We start from the raw sequence: 23,848 nt of genomic DNA, 5'->3' as shown, positions 1-23,848 counted from the left end.
AGCTTTCATTAAATCCCTCTTTCCGGTAAAGTACCAGGCATCAAGGCAACCGGCTGTGGATTTTTCATTCAGTCAGGTAACACAGAAGCCACCCACTCCACCCTCCTCCCCGTCCTCTCGGGGCAGGAGCCTTCTGGTCAATAACTCTAATAAGTTCAATTTCATGCACAGTTAGCCATGTTGGGGTACTGGGGTACAGCTCACGTCAGGGTTGCATATGTTGTTGTCGCTGTTGTTGTTTTGCTTTAATTTTTGATCTTCCCTAGGCTTGATAAGCGGGGTGGGGACTAGTACTGTGTAAAAGTGGAGACTAGCCAGGGCTTGCATGGTTGTTTTAACTCTCCCTCACCACAGTGGGCTGCCTGCCAAGCCATTAAAAGTCTCTGTGCTCTGCTTCAGTGACACAGCTAAAAGAACATAGAGCAGGCAAGAGGGATAGCTGTAAATGATCAACATGATAATGAGCTGATTATCAGTCAAAGGCATGGATAGGCTCTCTCTCCAGTAGTTTCCTTTCAGATCAGTCAACTACGTTTTCTTCACTGCAATCAACACTCAAAGGGGAGGCATAGCATGTAGCCCGATGGGAATCCTACCCAATATCAACTTCAAACATCTAGATACTCACCGTCTTCTGATCAGTGCCTGGCTCGTGCCTTCCTGACACACCAGCATGCTGGGAAGGCTTGTGTAGCACTACTTAAATCTACTTTTGTAATGGTTGTTTCACAGTTGTCATGCAGCTTTAGGCTCTGGCTACAGGACAATATAAAACTGACTGGTGCTCCGCCAATGTTCAAATGTACTGCACAGTCTGGAAGTATATGGATAGTGACTCATTTCCTGTTGTTCTGACTCAAATTCAGCATTAGATTTGAAATTTAACTGGATAAGGGTAAAATGCTGAGGCTCAGTTTTTTTAAAATCCCATTAAATCTTGCGAAAGTGTTGCTTCCTGGAAATAAGTATGTTATCATCGGTGAACACATCGTGCATGATTTTTTGAAAAATTCTGTTATTGCTTTTTCTAAATTAAACATTCTGATGGTCCTGCTGTCTTGAACAGTACAAAAAGTGCAACTAGAAGAGGACAGCATTTCCTCATTAGCTTGTTACTTTGCATCAATATTGTGCACATTCATCATTTACAGTTATGCAAATGAGCTTGAGGCGACAAAAAGATTACATAGTTAATATGAGGGCCAGTAACTTTGATGATGGCTTTTCATTACAAATTCCCACATTAAGATTCATTTTTTAGTTATATTTAGGGGATTTTTGGTGGAAGCATGAGATGTAGCTGCTTTGTCTACAACAGAAGAAGCAGAGGAAGGTACCACAAATTTATTGTTAAAAAAAAAGTTTCCACCTGCATTTACTATATCTTTTTCCTCTTCTAGCCAACTTCTAACTCCTTCACCTTAGCCAAGTGTAAAAACTTTTTTTTTTAAATGTTGCAGTTTCCTAGTATCTTTGACAATCTGCAAAATGAGAATGTGCATGAAAACAGGTGGCTTGAGAACCATCAACTGTTAAATTCACAAACATGCTCATGAAACAAATGTGTTGCTGTCCAAATATTTAAAACCTGACAAACACAAATACCCAGAACAGAAATGATGGTACAAATGAAATAAACAATCTGTCTATACTAAACACTTCTACACTTACACTGGGGAGTGATGTCAGACAACACAATACACAAAAACGAAATGAAGGTGTGTCTGTGTACACGTGTCGCAGACAGGGCGGTCGGTGGGGAGGTGACAGCCCCCGATGATAAGCATCAAACTCAATGGTTGGCAGACACACTGCACAGGTTCTGATCCTAAACATGACTAGAATGTCCCAGACAGTATCGCTGCACCCTCTTCAAAGAGCTATCAAACAGCAAGTTCTGTGAGCACACAAAATAAACCCCTCCACACTCCTCTCCACCACACACACCTCCTAACATACTGTATCTCATGGCAGCATCTTTGCACTGTATTGGAATCAGGGATATGTCGTTGTCCCCAGGCACCAGGTTTATCTAAAAAGGAAACACCCGATTTTCTTTTGGCTCCTCTTCATTCCCTGCCTTCCTTGTTAAACACACAACCGTGATTCAGTTTCTGTTGCCCGGGAGGGGTGAATTATTTACAGGATAAACAAGGTGATGTTGTTTCAGTCAGTCGGAGCCAAACTCCCCTATCACAGCAGCAAAGAGTCAGACAGGTTTACCTGGCAGGCACGAGGGGCAGAGCTCGAATGAAGCAGCTTCATGATAGGGGGCTGTACAGTGATACTTATCTGAGTTGGGGGGTGGGGGTGACGGTGGGCAAAGAAGAGAAAATGCCTTTACACCAGATTCAGTCCAAGACGACTGGATTGTCCTATTTACCCGCACTGATCATGGTGGCTACCAAAAATGTGTGTACATGAACAGAGAATGAAGGTGGCATTTGTGTTTGAGCCGTTTGTTGCCACCCAAGGTTCGGGCAGCGATATGATGAGGGACCTTTGCAGCTGAGGGCTCTAATCCTATCTGTGGTCTGAGGGCTCCAGCTGGTGGAAGTGCAGCTGTGCACAGGTGAATCAGTTCTGCCCCCGCCTTCTCATAACTCCGTTGCACACAGTATGGCGGATTTCCACAGTGCTTTGATCTCATGACGGTGGCATCGCCCACCCTGAATATGGTGACAGCACAGTGATCTGTTTTTTTTTTTTTTTTGGTTTGTTTGTTTGTTTTTAACATACACCAAAATGACAGCCAGAGTTGAGGGCTTAGCGCAGGTCAGTCCCGGCTAAATTCAATGTGGCAGTGCGGAAAATTCACTTCAGAACATTAGCTGCTGGGAACTGGGCTGCAATGAGTGTTACGGTGGCTTTTTGTGACATAATTTACAATCAACAGAATGATGATGAAGATCATTCAATTAAAATAATCTATCCCAGACATTATTAACCCTAATCTCATATTTATTGTTGGATCACAGTTCTGTATAGTTTATTAAAGATAATTTGGCATCTATATTAACTAAGTCTCTTTGCATAAGCGGCTTAAAAAGTGACTGTTAAAACATTCACTTAATGGTGTTCATGCTGTGTTATTTCAGCTACAAACTTGTGTTTTTGAAGGCGAGCAACAGAACACACTGCACATTTGTGAGAAACAAGCAGACAAAACAGCTGCGCTCCTAACTTGACCTTTGACACTGTCTGCATGTTCACTGCAAAATGATTCACATTTGACACACTGGTTTTCTTTGACAGGTACACAATGGGAGGATACGGTTCGGCCCTCAGCCCAGATCGAAAAAAAAAAAAAACAACATTCCTAATGTCTTCATGCACTGTAGCAAGAGCTCACTTATCATATTACTCATGCCTTTGTGTCCTTTTCTGCAGGCGAAGAGGCTTCTCTTTGTGTTACCACTTGGAAATATTAGTGATGAGTTTCTCTGCTTACTAAACTCGCTTGTGTAAAACCAGTTTGTGTGCAGATTCTGTGGCTGTCTGGCTGCACAGGTAAGCAGAAAATAGCTCTTAGCTCTGGCCTGACCTTGAGAAGGATGCCATTCAATCAGTGAGCCCGCTGCAGTAAAGGCCCTATCATAGCACTAATAGACTGAATCTTCCTCTCTGTGTGGATCATGGACAGTGCATGGATGGCTTCCTCCTGCTTGGCAAGTTAAAGAGGCAATTTATTCAATAAATTAAACTGAGAAAATAAGCCATGATGAAAGAAATACTGCTGCTTATGTTAGGTGGATATAGATTGAACCTGTGTAACAGTCTGCACGCCTAATTTAATTTTCAGTTCATAGACATTACAGAATTGGATGACGGCAACTGACAAAACAGTTAAAATGCAAGGCTGAACAGACTGCGCTCATGTTTTCATTGCCAAGAATGAACATCAGAGGTGGAGAGTGTGCAGCGCGCTCCTCATCCCATCCCCTTCATCCAGCAAGAGGCAGACAGAGTCAGTGTAATAAGGAGAAGATTTAAGAATAGTTGCCCACTTTGAACTTTGATGTTGTGCGATCAGATTCCACCTTATCTGGCGGCTTAAACAAGTTGAGTTATTTTTCTGATGGCTTACAGACAGAGGGAGAGAAGGGGAGAACAAGCTGGAACCGTCATAACTACTGGCTGCTGCAATGCATCGTGACAAACAACGGCAAAAAACTTGGGATTTATTGCTCTGATAACCTTCCAGATTTCTTCAGCTGGTGCTGTATGCCAGACAACTCCAACAGAGTTATGCATCATTAATCCCCATGAACACTTCCAGTGATAAATAATGCTTCGTGTCCCTATGAAAAATAAAGCAGTTATTACCAAACCATAAAGAATGGGATTCGTATCATCACTTCGAGCAGATAATAATGTGAAGATATGATGTTTCAAGGATTCAAAAGCACACTCACAGTGACAGTGAGCAATATATTTCTGCTCTCGTCAATGTGCTGGTGGAGAAAGAACTCCCAATAAATAACAGCACTTGAGCAGAGCAAATCAAAGATCTTTATTTCCTTGCCATACTGCTTGCAATACTGAGCAGACAATCACGCTATCAAATGCCATTTAGTACATAATGAATGAAGGTAAATGATGACTTAACTCCATATTTGCAATCATGAATAGCATACCGTAGTAACAAACAGCAGATAATAAGAACACAAAAAGTGTGTTTTGCAGCCTATCGCTCAGTGTTTCCCACTAAAAGCTGCTTATTTCACTCATTTGATAATTTCTCAAGGCTCAGACTTGAATCCAGTCCAATGAACACAGTCATACTATATCCCCTACAGGTGTAAATTCTTGGTGGTTAAGCAGTGCAAAGAAACTAAAAGGAACTCCGTTTGATGCGGAGATGTTTCCAGCACCAGATGCTGTGGGGCCCTCTCTAGTGAGAAGCCAGGCGAAGATCACTTACTTTCCTATTGAGAGTTGGAACATAAATTCAAACCCTGCTATAAATCAAATACAAATTTTCAGCTCCCCTCTCTTTCCTGGGAATGGCTGCAATAACAATGTCATCCAACTCTGCCTGGTTACCATTAATGCTCTGGATTCCATCCATGCTAATGATTTGGTCCTGTATCCTGTGCATTTTACAAACCCCACAGAAAAAGTAGGGAATTATTCCTGACCTATTTAACACTTTGCAGGTTAAGAGAAGAAACTGTGGCAGATGTTCTTTACATACACAGTGTTTCCAGTCTCTCTCAAAATGGATTGTTCTTGCCAGGTACAACACACTGTGCGCCAATAATGTTAATATGCCGAAGCTCTGTGGCTGCGACTTTTTACGTTTCTAGACAGCAAAGTTTCTGAGCCAGAAAAGAGGACAATGCACTCCAGTTAAATCTAACTTGAGTGAAAAATGTGATTTCTATTTAGATACTGTTCCGTGTGCCAACAAGCCTTTCCTTCTGCCAAAAGACAGAATTCGATCTCATTCAGCCCTTTTTTTCCTCCTTGAACTCACAGCCTCATAATACTCTTTAAAAACTGAGCATGGGCCAACACTGATTCACATAACTCCCAACCCACAATGAATATTTACTGCAGCAGTTTCCATAACACAAATATATACAGTCTAGTATCAGAACCCAATTCATATATTTGCTTCACATAGTGTAAACAGACTTTAATTCCAGTCAAACCATAACCCCAAAGTGGAGCACAGGGAGCTGAGGGGTTGTTTAGAGAGCGCCTTCTGGGTGAAGCACACTTTACTTTTTAAGCAAAAAGCAAACCAATTTCAGAGCAGCACCTGCACCATTCTGCCCTGTTGGCTTTGGTGAAGCAGATTCAATGAGTCCTCAGCCAACACTACAGGGCTGTGTGCCTGTAAGAATGTGCACTGACAGAAGGCTTTTAGAGAAAAACCAAGGTCACCAGTACAATATAACACAGCACACAGGATCTGCTCAGAGCCAGGGCAAGTGCTGTCTCTCTCTCACACCCTTGAAATAAAAACCAATGAGTGCAGAAGGATACCAAGATCAACAAACTTAACGTCACTTTGGCCAGAAAGACTAAATAAACAGGAGGCTAACAAGCTGTACTTGTTCTTACCATGTTTAAACTGTGTATATAACACATTGACATATATACGATGGACGCGGCGTCACCACTTCCCTCCACTATGCACCCCTGTGCAGTAGAGACCAGGGGTGTGGTGACAGCGTCAGACCGCCAACAAAGCTGTCAAATGAACCAAAATACACCCCTTGTGTGTGATAATATCTACCAATTACAACAGAAATGACCTCTGGGAAAAATGTATCTGGTTTGTACTTTGAGTTTTTAGTTTGGCTCATGTCACATCCGTTAACATGGAGGAGGCGAGATTTATGACCTGTACGGCGTCCAGCCACCAGGGGGCGATCACACAGCGGTAGCTCCACTTCTGGGAGCTGTCATGGCATCCATATTTTATACAGCTGATGGTATAACAATATCTCTGTCAGTGCAAAATCAATTATGTCTCAAGGGAAATGGAAATGACCTGAAAACTAGAAAACCATGTACTACTGTAGTTTAATCAAATTCAACACTCAAAAAATAAAACAAATATGTTAAAAAAAACAAAACATGCTACTTCTGTGGTGCATTAAATCTGTAATCACCTCTGCCAGGGAGGTTATTCTCTAGGTGCTGTTTGCTTTTTCTATGAGTGTGCGAGTTAGCAGCATATCTGAAAATCTTGTTCACAGATTTTAGTGAAATTTGGTGAAAAGGCTGGCAATGAGCCAGAGAAAAAGGATAAGGCAGGTGTTTATCTACGTGTCTCATAATGCCAAAAAATCCCACTCCCATTGTTTCCTAATGAACACATTTGGTGCTGTAGTGAGTAGTTACTGCAGCAGGATGATGTATGTGGGATCAACTCAAAATAAACTGCAGCGCCTGTGATCATAGTAATGAAGGAACACGTCATGGGATTTGCTGGCAGTAACAAGAATATACAGTAGAACATTTCCAAACGTATGATTTAATAATTCAAGACAAAACAATCTTGCTATTTTTTCTGATACTGATCCAGATGGAAATACAAATTCTATTAATAAAATAACAAATTTATAAACATGTATCATTAAAATCACATTTAATAGTAACAATATTTTAAAGCTTAAAGGATTATGCAGCCTTGGCAGAGCAGTGCATGAGCTGAATGTAGTTTTTAACTGTTAACACTATTTCAGAGAGGTGTTAATTCAACTGCATGGTGTGTTTTCAGGCTGCAGTCTGTGGTGTTATGTTGGATTTAAGAGTATTTCTAACATTTTCTCTGCCTTGTTTAAAAATACACAGGGATGACAACAACAAGACAAAAGATAGTTTACGAAGCAGTTGTCTTGGACCTTCACACTATAGATACGTTTCTATTTTTCTTGTCTGTTGGGGTACTGTTGCTGTACATTTGTAGTGTGCACACGAGGAGGAGGATTTTTTTTTTTTTTATAAGTGTTAATGATGGGAAAGCCCCAGTGGACTTTTTAAAAAGGTGACGAAATCGCTAACAGCTGCCAGCCACAGGAATTTAGAAATGTCAAACCAGCATTTTGTGACTGGCATTAGGAAGTTACACCCACCTTGTAATAATATGTTTCTCTTTGCTGAGGTGCCAAACGGGTCGCTGCCAATGCAGACATCACAAACCGATCAAATCCTTCTGTACAAAAACATCAAGCTAAAGAAAACTATAATTATTTGTCAGGTCAAGGTTGGGTCACTGCACTGCTCATGAATACAAAAGAAATGTAACTTAGAGAACAAATCTAATAATGGTGAGTCCATTCAAAAAGTAATTTTGATGAATAAGACTTAATCATAGCTTCTTGCCTTGACATTTTTTTTTTTTTTTTACATACTTCCACATCTAGTCGCCCTTCTGACAAGGTAATAACAGCATGCACTCAGGAACAGAACAAATATTTAATGTTTTCATTTATTAATTCTTATTGGGAGTAATTTTACGTTATTTTAAATTTACAAATAACTGAGTTTGGGGCAGTTAGCAGCATGATACTGCACTGCATTGACTCTGGTGACTGTAATGTTTTGAAAGAATAAAGTCAAACAAACAAAAGGACCGAAACCTTTCAGAAGAAATTGGCTTGACAGTCTGACATCTTCATCCATCTTCCTTGACTCAGCCACATCTGCTCAGGAACATCTGTAATAAGCTGCTCTGTCTACACTGCAGGTGCACTCTAGGTATTTTCTCCAGATCCATTTGCCAGAAATACATGCTACTCCATGTTATCTTTCCTGTTTTTTCCTCCTGCCTCCTCACCTTCCAACACGGTCAATCCACTCCTCTCCCAGTCATAGTTGTAGCCATGGTGACTTTCCTTACGCCTCCGCACTGGCGATCGTCGTGGCCAGAGGCATTATGTTTTCGGGTCGTCCGTCCATCTGATTCTTATGAGCACGATATCTTAGGAATGCCTTGAAGGAGTTTCTCCAAATTTGGCTCAAGTGTTCACTTCGACAAAATGATGAGATGATTAGATTTTGGTGGTCAAATGTCAAAGGTCAAGGTCACTGTGACCTGGCATTCTTCCCATTCTTATGAACGCAAAATGTCAGGAACGCCTTGAGTGTCCATCTGGACTCAAAGATGGGCTGATTAGATTTTGGTGGTCAAAGGTCAAGGTCACTGACCTCACTTCTGTCCCATACCCGTGAATTTGACTGGTTGGTGGAGGCATATGACCTCGAAGCTGTAATTCTAGTTTTCCATAAATCAATGTCTGAAACACAGCGATCAACCTCAGTGGTAAAGATAACGATAACCACCTGACAACAAACAAGTGCAAACAACAAGAACCAGGGCCATTGTTACACAATGTTCCAATGTATGTATACAGGCAAAAGGTCCAACACTAACCTGAATATAAAGTATATCTGGAAATCTGTCAAATCTGTACTTCAGTGAAACTTATCATGCCACTTTACAGTAAAATGGCCATTACACGAATACAGTGTACGTGTTTTTCATAGCATCTTTGACAAATGCCAGATATCGAGCATGAAGATTTCAAAACATACTCTCATGCATGCAACATGCAAATTACAACTATAATTAGTTACAGGCTACCATAAGCTGCACCAGAGGTTTACTCCCAGTTTTGAAATACTAATTTTCATTGTCTGCTATTTCACCAGTTATTACATAAAAAATCAATGTCCTCCTCTGTTTTGTTCCGAAAGGAAATAGCACAATCAAACTGCGACTTGGAATTTCCTCTGCCAATTAAATGTCACAAAAAGCAAACAACTGTTTTTACAAAGATGTAATTTTGCTCTCTGAGATGTTGCTCCTGCACATGTCTCTGCTCCATCTGCAATTTTCACATTTATTTTTCAGCAGTGAGAAGCTCCTTTGCTTCCTTTCTGCATAGCTTCATAAGACAATTGTGTCCATGAACAACATACTTAAAAACCAAGTAGATCTTTGCTATACATACGAAACCTGCTCAGAACAAGTAAGAATCATGGATTTGGGATGCGCTGATTTTGGTGTTGCTGCAAATATTGTTGTTTGCAGATAGAGGAATAGAGAAGACATAGATGACTTAATGTCCCCTTTATAACCTTTATAACCAGAAAGAAATCCTTCCAAAGACAAGCAGTATTTCCACTAACACACAGCTGTACCTAAAAGACCCAAGAGACAAAAACTCTAACGTGATATTCTACTTTAACAACAGCCTTCAAGAATGGAGACTTAATTTCTTTACATGTTTACCTTTGCTTCATCCCTGCTCACCCCTCCCCTGTAACATTTCCCTTCTCTCTTCCTTCCCAGGAGACAAAGCAGGCAGACAGTTCTAATAAACAGTGGCGTGAAGCCTTACAGCGAAGACGTATGCCAAGGCAACCGATGTGATCAATTATCGAGTGGCCGATTCTCTTTAATTAGAGGATTTAAGTATTGAGTTAGCCTGGGTGGGAAGCTGAGGAGCAGCATGTAAACCAACCTCATTACACTGCAGTGATTCACCTCCCAGGAGCCATGATCCACACAGTGTTTATACCATACATTTGTTTCTGTGGTAACATGTCGAGTGGAGGAATGGCTCAGTGACAGAGCCAGTTCCCCCCCCCACCCCCCTTCTCTCCTCTACTCTCTCTCCATTTTCTTTCTTTCACTCTCCCTCCCACTCACTGCTGAAGAGGCTGTCACACTGGTTTGCCTTTTGTTGTGGAGAGTCTGGAGAGGTAGCACAATGTGTCCTAGTTAAAGCAGTGCCCCATCTGCCCGGCATAATTAGACAATTATGCTGGAAGGATCCGTCATTAATTCCTTTGTGGTGGCCAATTTTGCACCACAAAGAGGTCTCAGGTTTAGTTTTTCTTTGCAGATCTCTGTTCATTTACTCTGGCCCCTGTTATCATCCTCAAGTATTGATACTGTGGCAACTCGTGGCAAGAAAATATTCTCCTGTCCATATTGACTAGTTTCTACTGTTGTAGTGAAAAGGCCAAGGGGAATATTGGCTGCTGTCTTGTGCTGAATAAAAACAAGCAGCTAGGAGACAGCACTCAGAAAACACAGGCAGATGCACAACAAACAACCATAGTTAATGTACTGATGTTAGGTATACTGATAAAATATGCATTATGTGGAATGATCCTAGTGTTGCATTGTGGGCTGTATAGACTAATCAGAGCGGGAAAACCTTCCCATTAATTTTCAAAATCTGGTTTGACCTGCTAAAACTCCACCAATTAAATCTGAAATTCACATTTTTCTAAACATACCTTGATTATATCAATGTCAGGGTGATGAAATACAAAAACACATTTACATAAACAACCTCTATTGTGAGGTCACATCTGTCCTATTGACAGTGTCACTGCCATCTAACTTAGTTACTTTAATTAACAGGCTAATATTTATTTTATTTCATGGCAACAGAAACATTCATTTAAGATTATCTGGCAAGGTCCGCTTAGTTTCTGGTTAACAGCTAAAAACTTGGAATGCACTATATACAGTATGTATAATTATATAAACTGTAAACATATTGTGAAGTTGTTGGAAATATTTGGTATTTTTATTTAACAACAAAAATATTAGTATTAGCCAGTGGTGTAGTGCTCAAGTCCAAATTAAATCCAGATTTTCAGGACTCAACTTGAGCACTGATGACTCAGACTTGAACTCAGACTCAAGCATTGACTGCATTTGGAGTCTGAAGCTAGAGACAAGGACTCTGGCTTTTTTTGTTCTAATAGCCCATATTAACTTTGTCTAAGATATAGATATTAAACCATGTTCACTTGCACCATGCTGTATCTGGCATACATCCATCGAAGCATACTCTGTCTTTCGATAAATGATTTTTATGTAACAAATAGCTGAGCAATATGGTAATAAAATACACTGTTAGAAAGTTTGGAATATAAAATGTGAGAGCTATGCCAATTTTGTTTAATGTCGACCTTGATGACTTGGGTAACAGGGACTCAACTTTGGTGACCCAACTTGTACTCAACTTTGGTGACTCGTACTTGACAATGGGGGACTCGAGACTCGACTCGGACTCGAGGTTTAGTGACTCAGCCACAACACTGGTATTAGCGCTCGCATGTAGCACATTAACTTGTGGGTGACTGTGGTTCAGTGGGTAGACCGGTCGTCTCCCAACCGGAGTGTTGGAGGTTCGAATCACGGTGCCAGTGTCCTTGAGCAAGACACTGAACCCCAAGCTGCCCCCTGATGGTTAGGGCCATCAGTGTGAGTTGGCGCCGCAGATGGCTGCCTCAGTTCTGTACCGGAAACAAATTCCTTGTGTGTGTAACATACTTGGCCAAATAAAGTGATTATCCTTAACTTGGTACTTCATATGCTAATGTTAGCATGGAATATCATATGCTAGCATGACTGCAAGCTAAGCAAATAAACATTTTAAGCAGCAGACATTAATGTTGGTATCTTACCATGACATGGAGGGCGAGTACAATTTTGAGAGGGTTTGGCACTACATGAAAACAAAGTCCCCGTGCTCATCCTTTATCAATCAATTTCATACAAAGAAATTTCAGATAGGCCAAATAACTGACTGCCATTACTATCTCTAAATTTACACTGAAACCTTGGCTAAAAGGTCAATTTTCAACCATTAGCAGCTGGGATGAAAACAAATATGAAATATCTAAAAAGCTGTTCAAGACCCAAAGATTAGTGGTGCATTGAAACCATTTCATTTTGTAAAGTCTACTGCAGGGGGCGGCAAGTTGGCGTGGCCTAGGGGCATTTTTTCCTACGTCATCAGATGGCGGGCCATCAATATATTATATCAATGTTGTTGTCGCTATTTGCGTAGTTACAATTGGCTCCACATTTAAGATAGCAAGCAAACGATGTCGCTTTCGAAAGGCCTAAAGAGGAAAGTTGACAATGAAAACAGGACATATAAAGAAGAATGGAAGGACAGGTATGCTTTCATCCCACCTTTTTTTGTGAACGCCAAGCCTGTGTGTCTCATCTGCAATGAGGTAGTCGCCGTTTGCAAAGAATACAACATTAGACGACACCACGAGGCAAAACACAAAGCTTTCAAGGTGTCTTTTCCACCCCAGAGTGAGGCATCTCTAACACCAGACATACAGAAAATGGTGAAAGAGAGGAAATACCAGTTTTCCCACTGAGTCTTTCAAATGTTGTAGTTATCGATCCATTTTTTTAGTGCTCATATTGGCCGTTCTGTGTTTCTGTCTTTTAGGATCACGCTGAATCCCGCTTCAAAAGTCCTCCAGATGAAGCAGTGGTCACTGTTCATTAAAACAAATGCATAATAATAATTAAGTTGTTATAATAATAAAGAAAGTGTCTGAATATGTCCTTTATTTAATTTATATGCTCAGCTTTATGGATGTGAGTGCAGCAGTGACTCAACACTGAGCGGTTCTGTCACCGCAAGCTGCAGCACAGTGCGGGAGAGGAGAGGAGGGGTTACAGAGCGACTCACAATGAACCTTTGAAAGTGTCAAATTGAACTCAAGTTAATAGTCATAAAATAACATAAAAAAGGATTGGGCGCTGTCCGTGTGATTCGGACTCATGCTATATAAATATAACGTTTCAAAATTCATCCGGCGGGCCAAAAATATTTCAGGGCGGACCAGAATTGGCCCGCGGGCCGGACGTTGCCGACCCCTGGTCTACTGCATGATAGTTAATTTGTCATTTTATTTGCGAGTACAACTTGCTATATATTCACTACACTCACATGGAATAACAATTTAAAGCATTCACACTATTTTTTGCCAAATCCCATTATGCAATATAAAGCTAAAACCAGATGTGTTGCAACACTGCACCTCTCACTTTACTGCTCACAATAAGTGATAATAACTGTTGAATGTTTATTATGTAAAGAACACTGTACAAGTGAAGGAGGGAGTGATTTCAGCACAAGACACCACTGTCCTGCACTAACCAGCCTTTATACTTGGCTGCAGATTTTTATCTGCTGTTATGGAGCAACCTGCTGCTTGCAAAAGTACAATTTGTAAACTTCCATTCAAACATATGTGTTGTCACTTTAACGGTTTCACAGTTACACTGAGTAACTCAGCTTGACAGAGACATGTGGGATGATATCTCACAATGTAACTGAAATCTGATTAGAGCAGTGATCTAATCAGCCATGAATTCATCTGTGAAGACAAGCAGGCAAAGAGAAAATCACCACGGAGAATTCTGTATAATTATCAAAAATCTCACAGCGGTACATTAAAATTCTAATTACGACATATTATCTTAATTGCTAAGGAGATGCAAATCAAAACAAGGTTAACGCTGCTCCCTTAACATGCTGCAGAACATGCGGTGGGAACCTCTTCAATATTCACTGAATCAGCTTGACTTGTTCGACATGAGAGGCTGTCATTTTGTAATACTTCCCCCTCTTAGGGGCGATAATCCTAGCTGCGAGTGCAAGCACCAGTGGCGTAGTCGTGCAACAATAACACAGAACAAACATCTAATTGCTGCGCATTCATTTCCTTTTATTGTATCAAACAAAGCTGGTGACAGCTCATCGCAAGCCAACTAATGTTGTTGTCTGGAGTAAAACATGTACCATCAATGCTTCACAAACTAAGAAAAACAACTTCCTCTTAAGCTTAGGGACTTGCAAACTTATCTGGACACAAAGCAAAATCAGTACACATGGAGATAATTTTCACATTTGGCTAGAAATGCTGCAAGTGAAACATACATGTACAATATGCAACAAATACAGGAAAAGGAGAAAGAAGTCCTCAAAAAAACTACCACTCCCATGGTACACAACAAATTGCTTGCTATAAATTGTATCTGACAGGTGCACACTGTAACTCTGCACACATAAGACAGCTGGATGACAGCAGGCACAAGGGGTAATGGGGACAGGAGAAGAACATACCATTGAACATGGATTTATGAGCAGGCCCAGGCTGAGGCGATCCATCAGAGGAGTCAAATAGCATCAACCATGGTCATGTTAAGGACAAGGTTAGATGAGGTTTCAAAAGGTGACAACACTCAAAAACATGGCATGTGTGCAGAAATTAGCAATTTGCTGCTTTTCAGCAGAGGAGGTGTCTGTTGCCGCCCACAGAGGCGAATTTAAATCCAGTGCAGTCTCTTAATTGGAGTAGTTATGGATTGACAAAGAGCTCCTGTTTCTCGCAGCAGGCTAATTACAGTATGTGACAGCTCTAAACTAACTATAGCCATTTTTGAAAGGTTTCAAATAATAAACAAGATGTAGCCCATGATTTCACTAAAAAAAAGTGCAGTTTCTCTACCAATTGCTTTTGGGTTAGTGGTTGCCCATATCCTGTAGATTGAGTTTCTCTTTCACACTTTCTCCCACAAACACACACATACAGTGCAAACATGTTCACGGACACACAGTCCTTCTCCTGCTGGACAGAAATAAATGGAGACTCCAGGAGTTCCCTTTGGCCCTGGCCCTAGAAGTCTATAACAGGGCCAACAGCTCAGCTCACTCCTGAGAAAGCAAAAGCTGCTCAGGGATTGCTTTACAATTCTCAGGGGCTCGAATAACCTGATCTTGAACTGATCCCGTGCACTGATCCTTTGGTATTGGGTTAGGAACGTGTGAAGGGGCCTGTTGAATGAGCTTGCTGGATATCAACATCCTCACTTCGTGTTGCTCCAGCCCAGCAGATTGTTTGACTTGATTAGTCTCTGCCCAAGTGTTAGACTACCCAACGCCAACCCCTCCAGACACTGGTATCAATGTGTCGGAGAGAAAAGTGCTCTCCCAAGTCTTGAGGTGGAGCCCATTACCCTGAGTGAGAGCACTGTAAGTTAATAGGATTTGCTACCGATCAAGAGACGGGGCTATTTCCTGAGGCTGTTACAGGCCAAAGCACAAAAATAAATGTTCCTTTATTCAAAACTATTAAGGATTCCCCCCTCCAAAAATCCCAGCCAGTCCCACCCCCACCCTCACCCCCTTTTTCTCTTTGTTGGGATATCTGTTATTACTGCAGGAGGTTGTGCTCTCCCTCTCTTTTACTCTTGTTTTTTTTCCTCCCAAGCAACCAGTAAAAGTAAAAGGTTGGCACTTTTTGCCTAAAGGAGCCATTTGTTCAGGAGAAAATGAAACTTGCATGGTAAGCAGGCCCAGGACTGCAGTTGGACAGGGCAGAGGGGATTCCAGATTAATCATATAGACTATACACCATGAGGATTTTCATTGAGTAGTAGATGCCAAAGGGTTTTATGTAATGTATTCTCCCCATGAGGTAAAAGCTTGTAGTAGTGAGAAAGGATAATAGAGTAAGAGGATCATATAAAAATGTTTGCTGCTCCAACCTTTAACTCAGAGCTTAACCCTGACCTCAGATAGTAATTACAGAGTTAATTGCCAACTGATCTGAAGAGAAAGCTCCATCCAGCTATGCAGCACATGTCAACTGGGCTTAAGAGTCTCTGTCTGTAGTGCAACAGATCACGAACTGTCTTAAATTATTCAACGAAAGGACAATTAGCAGTATTAGGGTCAAGTAGTGTTTGGTGTTCATGTTCACAACAACTACCACTTACTGTTAATTCATTATTATCATGATGAACTGACTGTGGTATCATTTTAAGGACTGAAAGTAATTATTATTTTCATTATTAATGATTTTTTTTATTTTCTTTTGGGGTAACCATTTAGTTCTTTTAGTCTATAAAATTTTATTGCTCTTCGTATTTTTATCTTCAAATCACTTCTTCTGTCTAATTAACAGCCAAAAACTCAAATATTCCATTTACAATGATATCAAACCACAAAAAGCAGCAAACCCTCATATTTTATAGTGTGGAAACTGTCTGACATTTTTGATTGATAGATTACTTTACTTTTCTTTTCACTGACTGATCGATAAGTCTACCAATTCTTTTGGCACCACATCCAAAAATGGCATCAAAATATGTTATTATTTTGCAGTTATTCAAATGAACAAAATTACTTATAGTCTGTGTGAGGGGTGGAAAGTAACTAATTACATTTACTCAAATATTCTACATATGTATAATTTTGAGGCATCTGTGCTTTACCCAAGTGTTTTCATTTTCTGCTACTGCATAATGACTTTTACTTTTGGTACTTTAAGTATATTTTGGTGCTAATACTTTTGTACCCTTACTTAAGCAACATTTTTGTAGGGTCCCTGATGGTCTAGTGGCTAGGATGCAGCGCTCTCAGCGCCGTGGCCCAGGTTCGATTCCCAGTCTGAGAATGGGACATTGGGCACTACTCTTGCCCTAGGAAACCCCAGGAAAAAAAACACTTGGGGCACCTGTGATTCACTGGGCAGAGCATCTGTCTCCCAACCTTGGAGAAGACACTGACCCCCCAAGTTGCCTCTGATGGTTAGAGCCATCGGTGTGAGTTGGCACCGCAGGTGGCTGTATCCGAAACAAACTCATTGTGTGTGCAGCATACTTGACCAAATAAAGATTATTATTAATGACAGTTTGGTTATTTAATGTGATTTTGGCATATATCCTGATTTAGAGCAAGAAATATTCTTAATCAAATTATGAAATGGATTTCATATAGGGCCAATGTTTATTACATTTTAATGGAAAATATCAAGATTAAATGAGTATATTGTGTTATCTATATTACACAGTGCTGTAATACATAAAATAAATTATAATTAAAAAACTAGTTGTCTGAGATTTTGTATTGTGCATTTGAAGAGTTTTGTCTGACAATGTATGGAGCACAACTATATGCTACACTGAACATTAATTAGATTTTTTTTTATAGGTGAATTTGTTATACTGTTAGTAGAAAAACATTGTTATTAATATTATGATATAGCACTGTGTTGTTTTGAACTTATCTGTGCCACTGTGACAACACACAACCCAAGTTTTTAAACTCAAGATAGAAAATAAAGCACCTTGCACTATATAATAACCCTGTCTGGGGTGAAAAAACAGACAGATTTCCTCTGGATTTATTTAAAACCTTAAGAGAGAATGGGACTGGCGCATTTCACCACAGATCTGAACACAGCTCACTCAGGAAACCTGAATGTCTTCAGTGAGTCAAATAGTTAAGTTGAGCCGTTGCTGCCATAAACCCAGTGGGAGAGCTTGGAATAATCTAGGCAATGTTAATGATGCAATTTATATGTGAGGGGACCGGTGTTTGGCAGGCTCTTTCCATCTGAGCGGGCTGCACAACCCAGCGAGCTCCCAGCACCCCCTGCTAGATGGAGGGGGTGGAGTAGGAGGAGGATGTCAGAGCCCATGTGAAAAGAGGGAGCGAGCGAAGCACTGATAAGAGCCATTACTATTAGTGTCTGTCTGTCACCTGCTGTGCGTCATCCAGCCTTCTCTCTCTCCACATGCGCCCCCATCCCCGTCGCTCTATCCCCATCCGTTTTCCTGAGGCACATCACTTCAAATTTGCACTCACCTACACATTTTCCATCCCGTCACAGATATACTCTTGAAAACTGAGCCAAGCTGCACTCTGAAAACTACTGTGAGCTTTGTTTCCAAACAGTTGTGAATTAGTGGAGGTACAGACATCTGCCAGCATTTATTCAATAAACAAAATATCTATAGATGAATAATTCAATTGGCACAAGAGGATACGGTATTCTAGACACATCGTTTCTCAGCTTTTCCCTGCAAACACAAAGCCTAATTTGGAATTTCATTTATTACTTGGCACAATACTACACCTCCTTAAACTTATGAACTCAAGAGAAATGAACAGTAATTGCAGGCTGTTCTTTATTTTCTTAAAACCTTTTGAACCAAAATATTTAAAGCTGTTTTTCTCAGTTGCTATGCAACACTTCAACTGCAAGAGTAGGAGCATGCTGAGAATGTGCCAAATAAATACTACTGCCACAGACGTTCTGCAGGGAAATATGAAAGAGGGGCATCGTTCAATAATCATATGAAAATGTAAAACAGTTGTGTAAAATATACAATTATCCTTTCATTCATCAGTTACTTGACCCGTGTCACCAAATGAGTCCAACCAGTAGTTTGTCTAATGAAACATTGTTTACAGAATCTCATGTGAGAACATTTTTTTCATTACATGTGCACTGAACATACAAGTGCCTGTCTTTAACTGCAGAATAAAGTGACGTGGCAGATGTACCAAGCAAGATTTTATTCTGTACTTTGATGTGAGAATGCTGCCAAATATGTAAACTACTGTCTGTTTCACAAGTCCTTTCAGATTTCACTCAGAGCATGCCTCAAGCCCGGGCAACTGTACAACAGCCAAGAAAAAAAGCGAGCAAACCAATGGTCCAGCCTTTCTTCCTCAGCCTGGAACCAAGGACTTAAAGCAAGGACACGTTATGCAAGATATCACATTTAATTCCACTGCCAGCTTCTGAGGCCAGATGATACACATTGAGTGTGTCTGTCTCTTGAGCCCTCAATGTTAATCAACACTCTTTTCAATGCATACTTATGAGTTGCAATCTACTCCCCACGTCTTCCCTTTGGCAGCTTAAATTAAGTCACAAATTTGACAGCAAATTAACTTCAACGGGGACAGTAATATGTCACCTATACAGCAATCTGTGTCATTTCCCTCCAGGGTAACACAAATCCTGTGCATCTGAGAGGAAAATTAAATCAAACAAATTATTTTCATGTGCAAGTCAAATTTGAGGGAACAAAATAAAGGAGGCATCATGTGACAGGGCCATCAGCTGTTAACAAACCCCTCTGATGACAAAGCCTTGCATAATCACCGAGCTAACCTTGATCATTGTGATCACAGTGCCTGAGATTTAATGCATGCTGGTATTAGCTGTGACATACAGTCACAATACAGTTGAGGTGGGAGGAACACATGCTCAGACTGTGTGTGTAGAGGGGAGGTGGATGTGGAACCAACAGAGATCCCCCCCCACCCCCCCACCCCCCACTTCATCATTGAGTAAATGGCACCACAGACATAAGCTGCGACTTCACAGCTGCCTCATGGCGGGTGACATTGAAGCCCACGCATGAACACATCGCTCATCAAAGTGAATGAGGCGTTCTTTGCTTCCGCTGCTTGTGCCGAGCAAAACAATGGCAGCCCCTTCCTCGAGTGCACACTTTGCACACCTGGAATGTCTAGAATGAGTGAAGATGGGAATGAAAAAGAAAAAAATCCATTTGGTTTCATGCATCTCTCACAAGAAACTTAACAGACTGTGACCTTCCACTGCTTCATAATGGGAAGGAAATGGCAATGGTTCTGCAATTAATCTGCCTTAAAGCAAACAAGAAGCTTTTGCTTTAACAACATGCACATATTTGAGAGGACAGATTTCTGTGGTATGAAACCCCAGGCCCACCAGGGTTCAGGTTGTAATCAGTCATTAGTGCTCTCATTTCTGAAAAGCTGCAGTGAGATCCACTGCATGTAACTACGAGCAATGTGATCAAAAACAAAAAAGTCAAAACTGATTTGTAGATCCCAGAAGCTAAAGAATAAACCACCATTAAATGTGTCAAAACTCCTCCAAGTCTCTTCACAAAGGCTGTTTGTCTTCACACTAAATCCTAAAGTGTGAGATGAATGCAAGTGAAAAGAGAAAAATTGTGAATGCCCTCTTTTAGTGTATAAACACATCCTCCTAAAAGTTCAGTCACATAGTTTGAACACAAAAGCTCCACTCTTTTCCTTAACTGTCCTCTTTTCTCTAAGTGGTACCAGACATAGGCATTTCTTCATTTAGCCTGTTCAAATGAAAGCAAGTTGCTGTTCTTTATTTATTTAACAAAATGAGCTGCAAAAGCCAAACATTAGGTAATGGAACATTTTCACCCTAAAAAATAAGTCAATGCCTTCCATCAAATCCGGTCTAAGTATTACCCTACAAAATATGAGCTGGTGAAGACCTTTTTTTTTGTGAAGTCAAGTAGTGCTGTGGCTTTTTTAAATACAACTTTCGACAATGTGGTGCACATGCGTTTCCAATTAAGAAGCCTAGCCCCACATCCAAGCCTGGGCCCCATTCACCCCTTCCACAACTGACCAAGTCTGAGGAAATGTTAAACAGCCACTATAACCATAACACAGATGGCAGATTTTTCAAAAGCCTTTACCTTCTAAACAATAATTAAGACATCACAATGAATTGATGATGTAGGCATCGCATGTTGCACAAGATCTAAATAAAGAAAAGAGAACCTACTTAATCATAATTTTTCTGATGCATTCACAGCTAGGACACTTATACAAAGCAATTTGTCCCTTTGGCGAACGGGTACAAAGCCTACTTACAGTGCAAAGAAATAAAATGTGTCAATGGTGTTGATTTTTGAGGATCATAATGAGAATGCTCAGTTTATACGAGGCACTCAGAGCAGGATCTGCTTCTGTGGAAGCAGCAATAACTCCCAATGAGCCTGTCTCTACTTAGACTTCAATCTCTGAGCCCTAAGGAGCTGTTGGAGGACTTTGATGTTCTGTCTAAATGAATTGACTGTGCTTCTTGATAAAGCCCTCCGGTCCACTGACTCCCCCCGCCGATTCTGTCACCTGTGATAAACGCCGTGCGTACTCAGCAGTACCACATTCTGGATCACATGCTCAGAACAGGCACGATTATTCCCTTCAACTTTCTAAACGGCTGAAGAACATATAATGTTGCTTCTCTCGCCGCCCTCTCTGAGCAGAAGCCCTTTGATGTGCGAGGCTGTGTGTGAGCAGGCAGCGCTGGGCTGGTTTTTGTTACCTTACAGCCCTGCAATATCCAGTAGGTGAGCCTTTATGTCAGATGCCCCTTCAGGGCATGGTGTTTGTTAGAGCTTGGGCAAAGGCAACAACCTCCAACTCACTTCTATCGTTGTAGTTTTTTTTTTTCTTAAGAATCAGAGCCAGAGAGCTCTGCATTACAAGTTTGCAACTTCACTGATATGATCCAAACAAAATCTAAGGCTTACTGAGGAGCAGTGGTGCACAGCTAAGGAAGAACAAATGTGTTGACATGCCTAACTTGGGACTTGTCACAGTGTGTGCTTTGAATATGGATAAGCAGTGACAGGAGCCCCATAATGCGTGAAAAAAGTTATGTCCCAGTGCTAAACCTAGCATGGGGGGCGTGTGCAACCGATCAACAACTAGCAAACGTTGCAACCGATGATTTCGATCAAAGAGCAGGGCAGAGACTGTGGTTAGAGGAAAACAATACTTATCCGTCTAAGCTTCAGGTTGGTCAATTCTCATTTGACTAAATCCAATTACCATTGATTGTGCATCTTCTTAAAGCTGAGGTTTAGGTTTTCCTTGATAGTGCAGAAATCTGAACTCAGATGAAGCAGCAGTATTTAACCTATTATAGCCTCCGATGAAGCGAAGGAAGGTACGAGTTCTACTGGTGAAAGCACTGATCCTCCCACACCCTGGGTTTTCCCAGCATGTGCAGTGATTCCTGTGCCAAGCCTCTGAACACGTTTCCCTCTCCTCCAGCGGCAACGGCGCTCTTGAGCAAACCTGCCCTGGATCGAGCATCTCATTTAGTCACTGGGCGCTTTGATGTGGATTCAGTGCTGCAGTGCATATCGCTCATGTTTGAAGGTTCAGCTTCCACAATACAGCGGGGTTTGAAGTTTCACATATTGCAGGTGCTACAATGTGATAATCTGGGAGCCAGTTATGCATTATACATTTTTCATAAAAGAACACCATCACCTGAAAGTGAAATGTGGAGAAGTCAACGCTTCAAAGTATATATTGACAGAAACAGTTTCTGAGACTACTGGGTGTGGGACAAAAACACTCTTGTTATCCTGAGCATTTCAGAATCAGCACTACATCTTCCCCCCTGAAGGGGTAAATATCTAAATAAACAGAGTAGAATAGCATTTGACTGGGGCCTGCCATGCCATTACAAGACCAATTTAGTTGACTAAACGCTTCTTACAGGGCACAGAGGCCATGACGGATTTTTCTCCAGCGAGAGCCAGCAATAAAAATCTCCTCCATCTGATTTCGCAAGGGAGATGATACGCACCTTGGGGCAGTTCCTTCAATGTCTTCTTAAATAAAACATGAAAAATCCTTGTCAAGGTCTATGTCTTAACCGAGGCAGACCAAACAAAATCCATGGCTTCAGCTAATGCAATGACAAGAAAGGAAAGAAATCTCTGTTGAAAATTTTGCCATTACACTTTTCAAGACTTTCAAGGCTGAAAAGTGATAGCACCACGGTTTTAGAATCCAACAGGCACACACATTAAAAAAAGAAATAAATAAAGGGAGAGTTGTTAGCCAAAGAATAAAATCAAGTCGGCAGCTAATGTGTGCGAGTGACTGAGGTTTATGCAAACGCTTCTGATCTTGATAATTAAGGAGTGTTTGTATGGAGGTGCACAGCTCCGCATCTCTTTTTAAAAGATGTTTACTGTCTCCAAAGCATGGAGATGGTGGTAGCCTGAGGCCCGGAGGCTTTCTCTTCCCTCTCTCTGCATCTATCTTGTACTAAATACACACATATACACTCATATGTGTACTAACACTACACACCATACTGACATGTACAAACAAAAACCCACACACAAGAAAGAATCGGCGCTTTCACAAACATCAGCCTCTCAATTAGCTTGTGCACTCATTTCTCCTTGGAAGAGAATTATTTTTTTAGCTGGATGCTTTTTCTTTGTTTATTGTGAACAAACCAAAGCCTTATCAGCAGCTAATCACTGCATGTCAAATTCACAGACTTGCTGTAGTCACTTTAAAAAAAGCATTCAGTGAATAATCTTCTCAAGTTCAGATTGCCATTTTAGATTTGGACAATCACCAATTTCTTTTAGATGCTCAAATCTGTCTAACAGCCAGGGAGAAGATCAGCATTTGTTTGATATAATTTGTTGTGACATGTTAATTGCATCTACTTGTAATTCTCTCTAATTGATGTTTGATATGAAATTAGGCCAACTAGATAACACTGCAAATATTATGAATCCTCCCCACTTCTCTCTTCCCATGGCAGGTCTGATGAATTCACAGCACCTAAAAGTGTAATGTGTCAGTGTGCTGTGCAGCTACGCGCCGTATTCCTGGGGCTGCCAGGCTGACAAATCTAAGGTTACAAGCATACCACTGTATATTCATAACACATTCATGCACACTGCAGAGGACCAGAGAAGACTGACCTGAGCAATTTTCACTGAGTTCTGGGTCGAACCACCGGCATGGTATTCAACTTTGTTCCTCTTGACAATTTCTTCAAACCTGAAATAAAGACAAATACAAGAGTTGTTTCAAAAGACAAGGTTCAAGATTAACCAAACAGCTTTTAAAAGCTTAAACATGAGGTCCAACCCTGTGTAACATGGGCA

General features: G+C 40.9%; 1 protein-coding gene across 6 annotated transcripts in view; it reads right to left on the bottom strand.

Moving 5' to 3' along the window:
- The window catches only part of adkb (adenosine kinase b), a 113,618-nt gene that overhangs the window by 73,707 nt on the left and 16,063 nt on the right, over positions 1-23,848 (bottom strand). For all 6 annotated transcript variants that reach the window (XM_020605269.1, XM_020605270.1, XM_020605276.1 and 3 more), the window contains exon 4: positions 23,663-23,741. In XM_020605269.1, the coding sequence (XP_020460925.1) occupies positions 23,663-23,741 (79 nt within the window). The remainder of the gene's footprint in view (positions 1-23,662; positions 23,742-23,848) is intronic.

The sequence above is a fragment of the Monopterus albus genome, unplaced genomic scaffold, assembly GCF_001952655.1.
Source record: "Monopterus albus unplaced genomic scaffold, M_albus_1.0 scaffold69.1, whole genome shotgun sequence".
NCBI lineage: Eukaryota > Metazoa > Chordata > Actinopteri > Synbranchiformes > Synbranchidae > Monopterus > Monopterus albus.
This window is presented reverse-complemented; position numbering and strand designations above follow the sequence as displayed.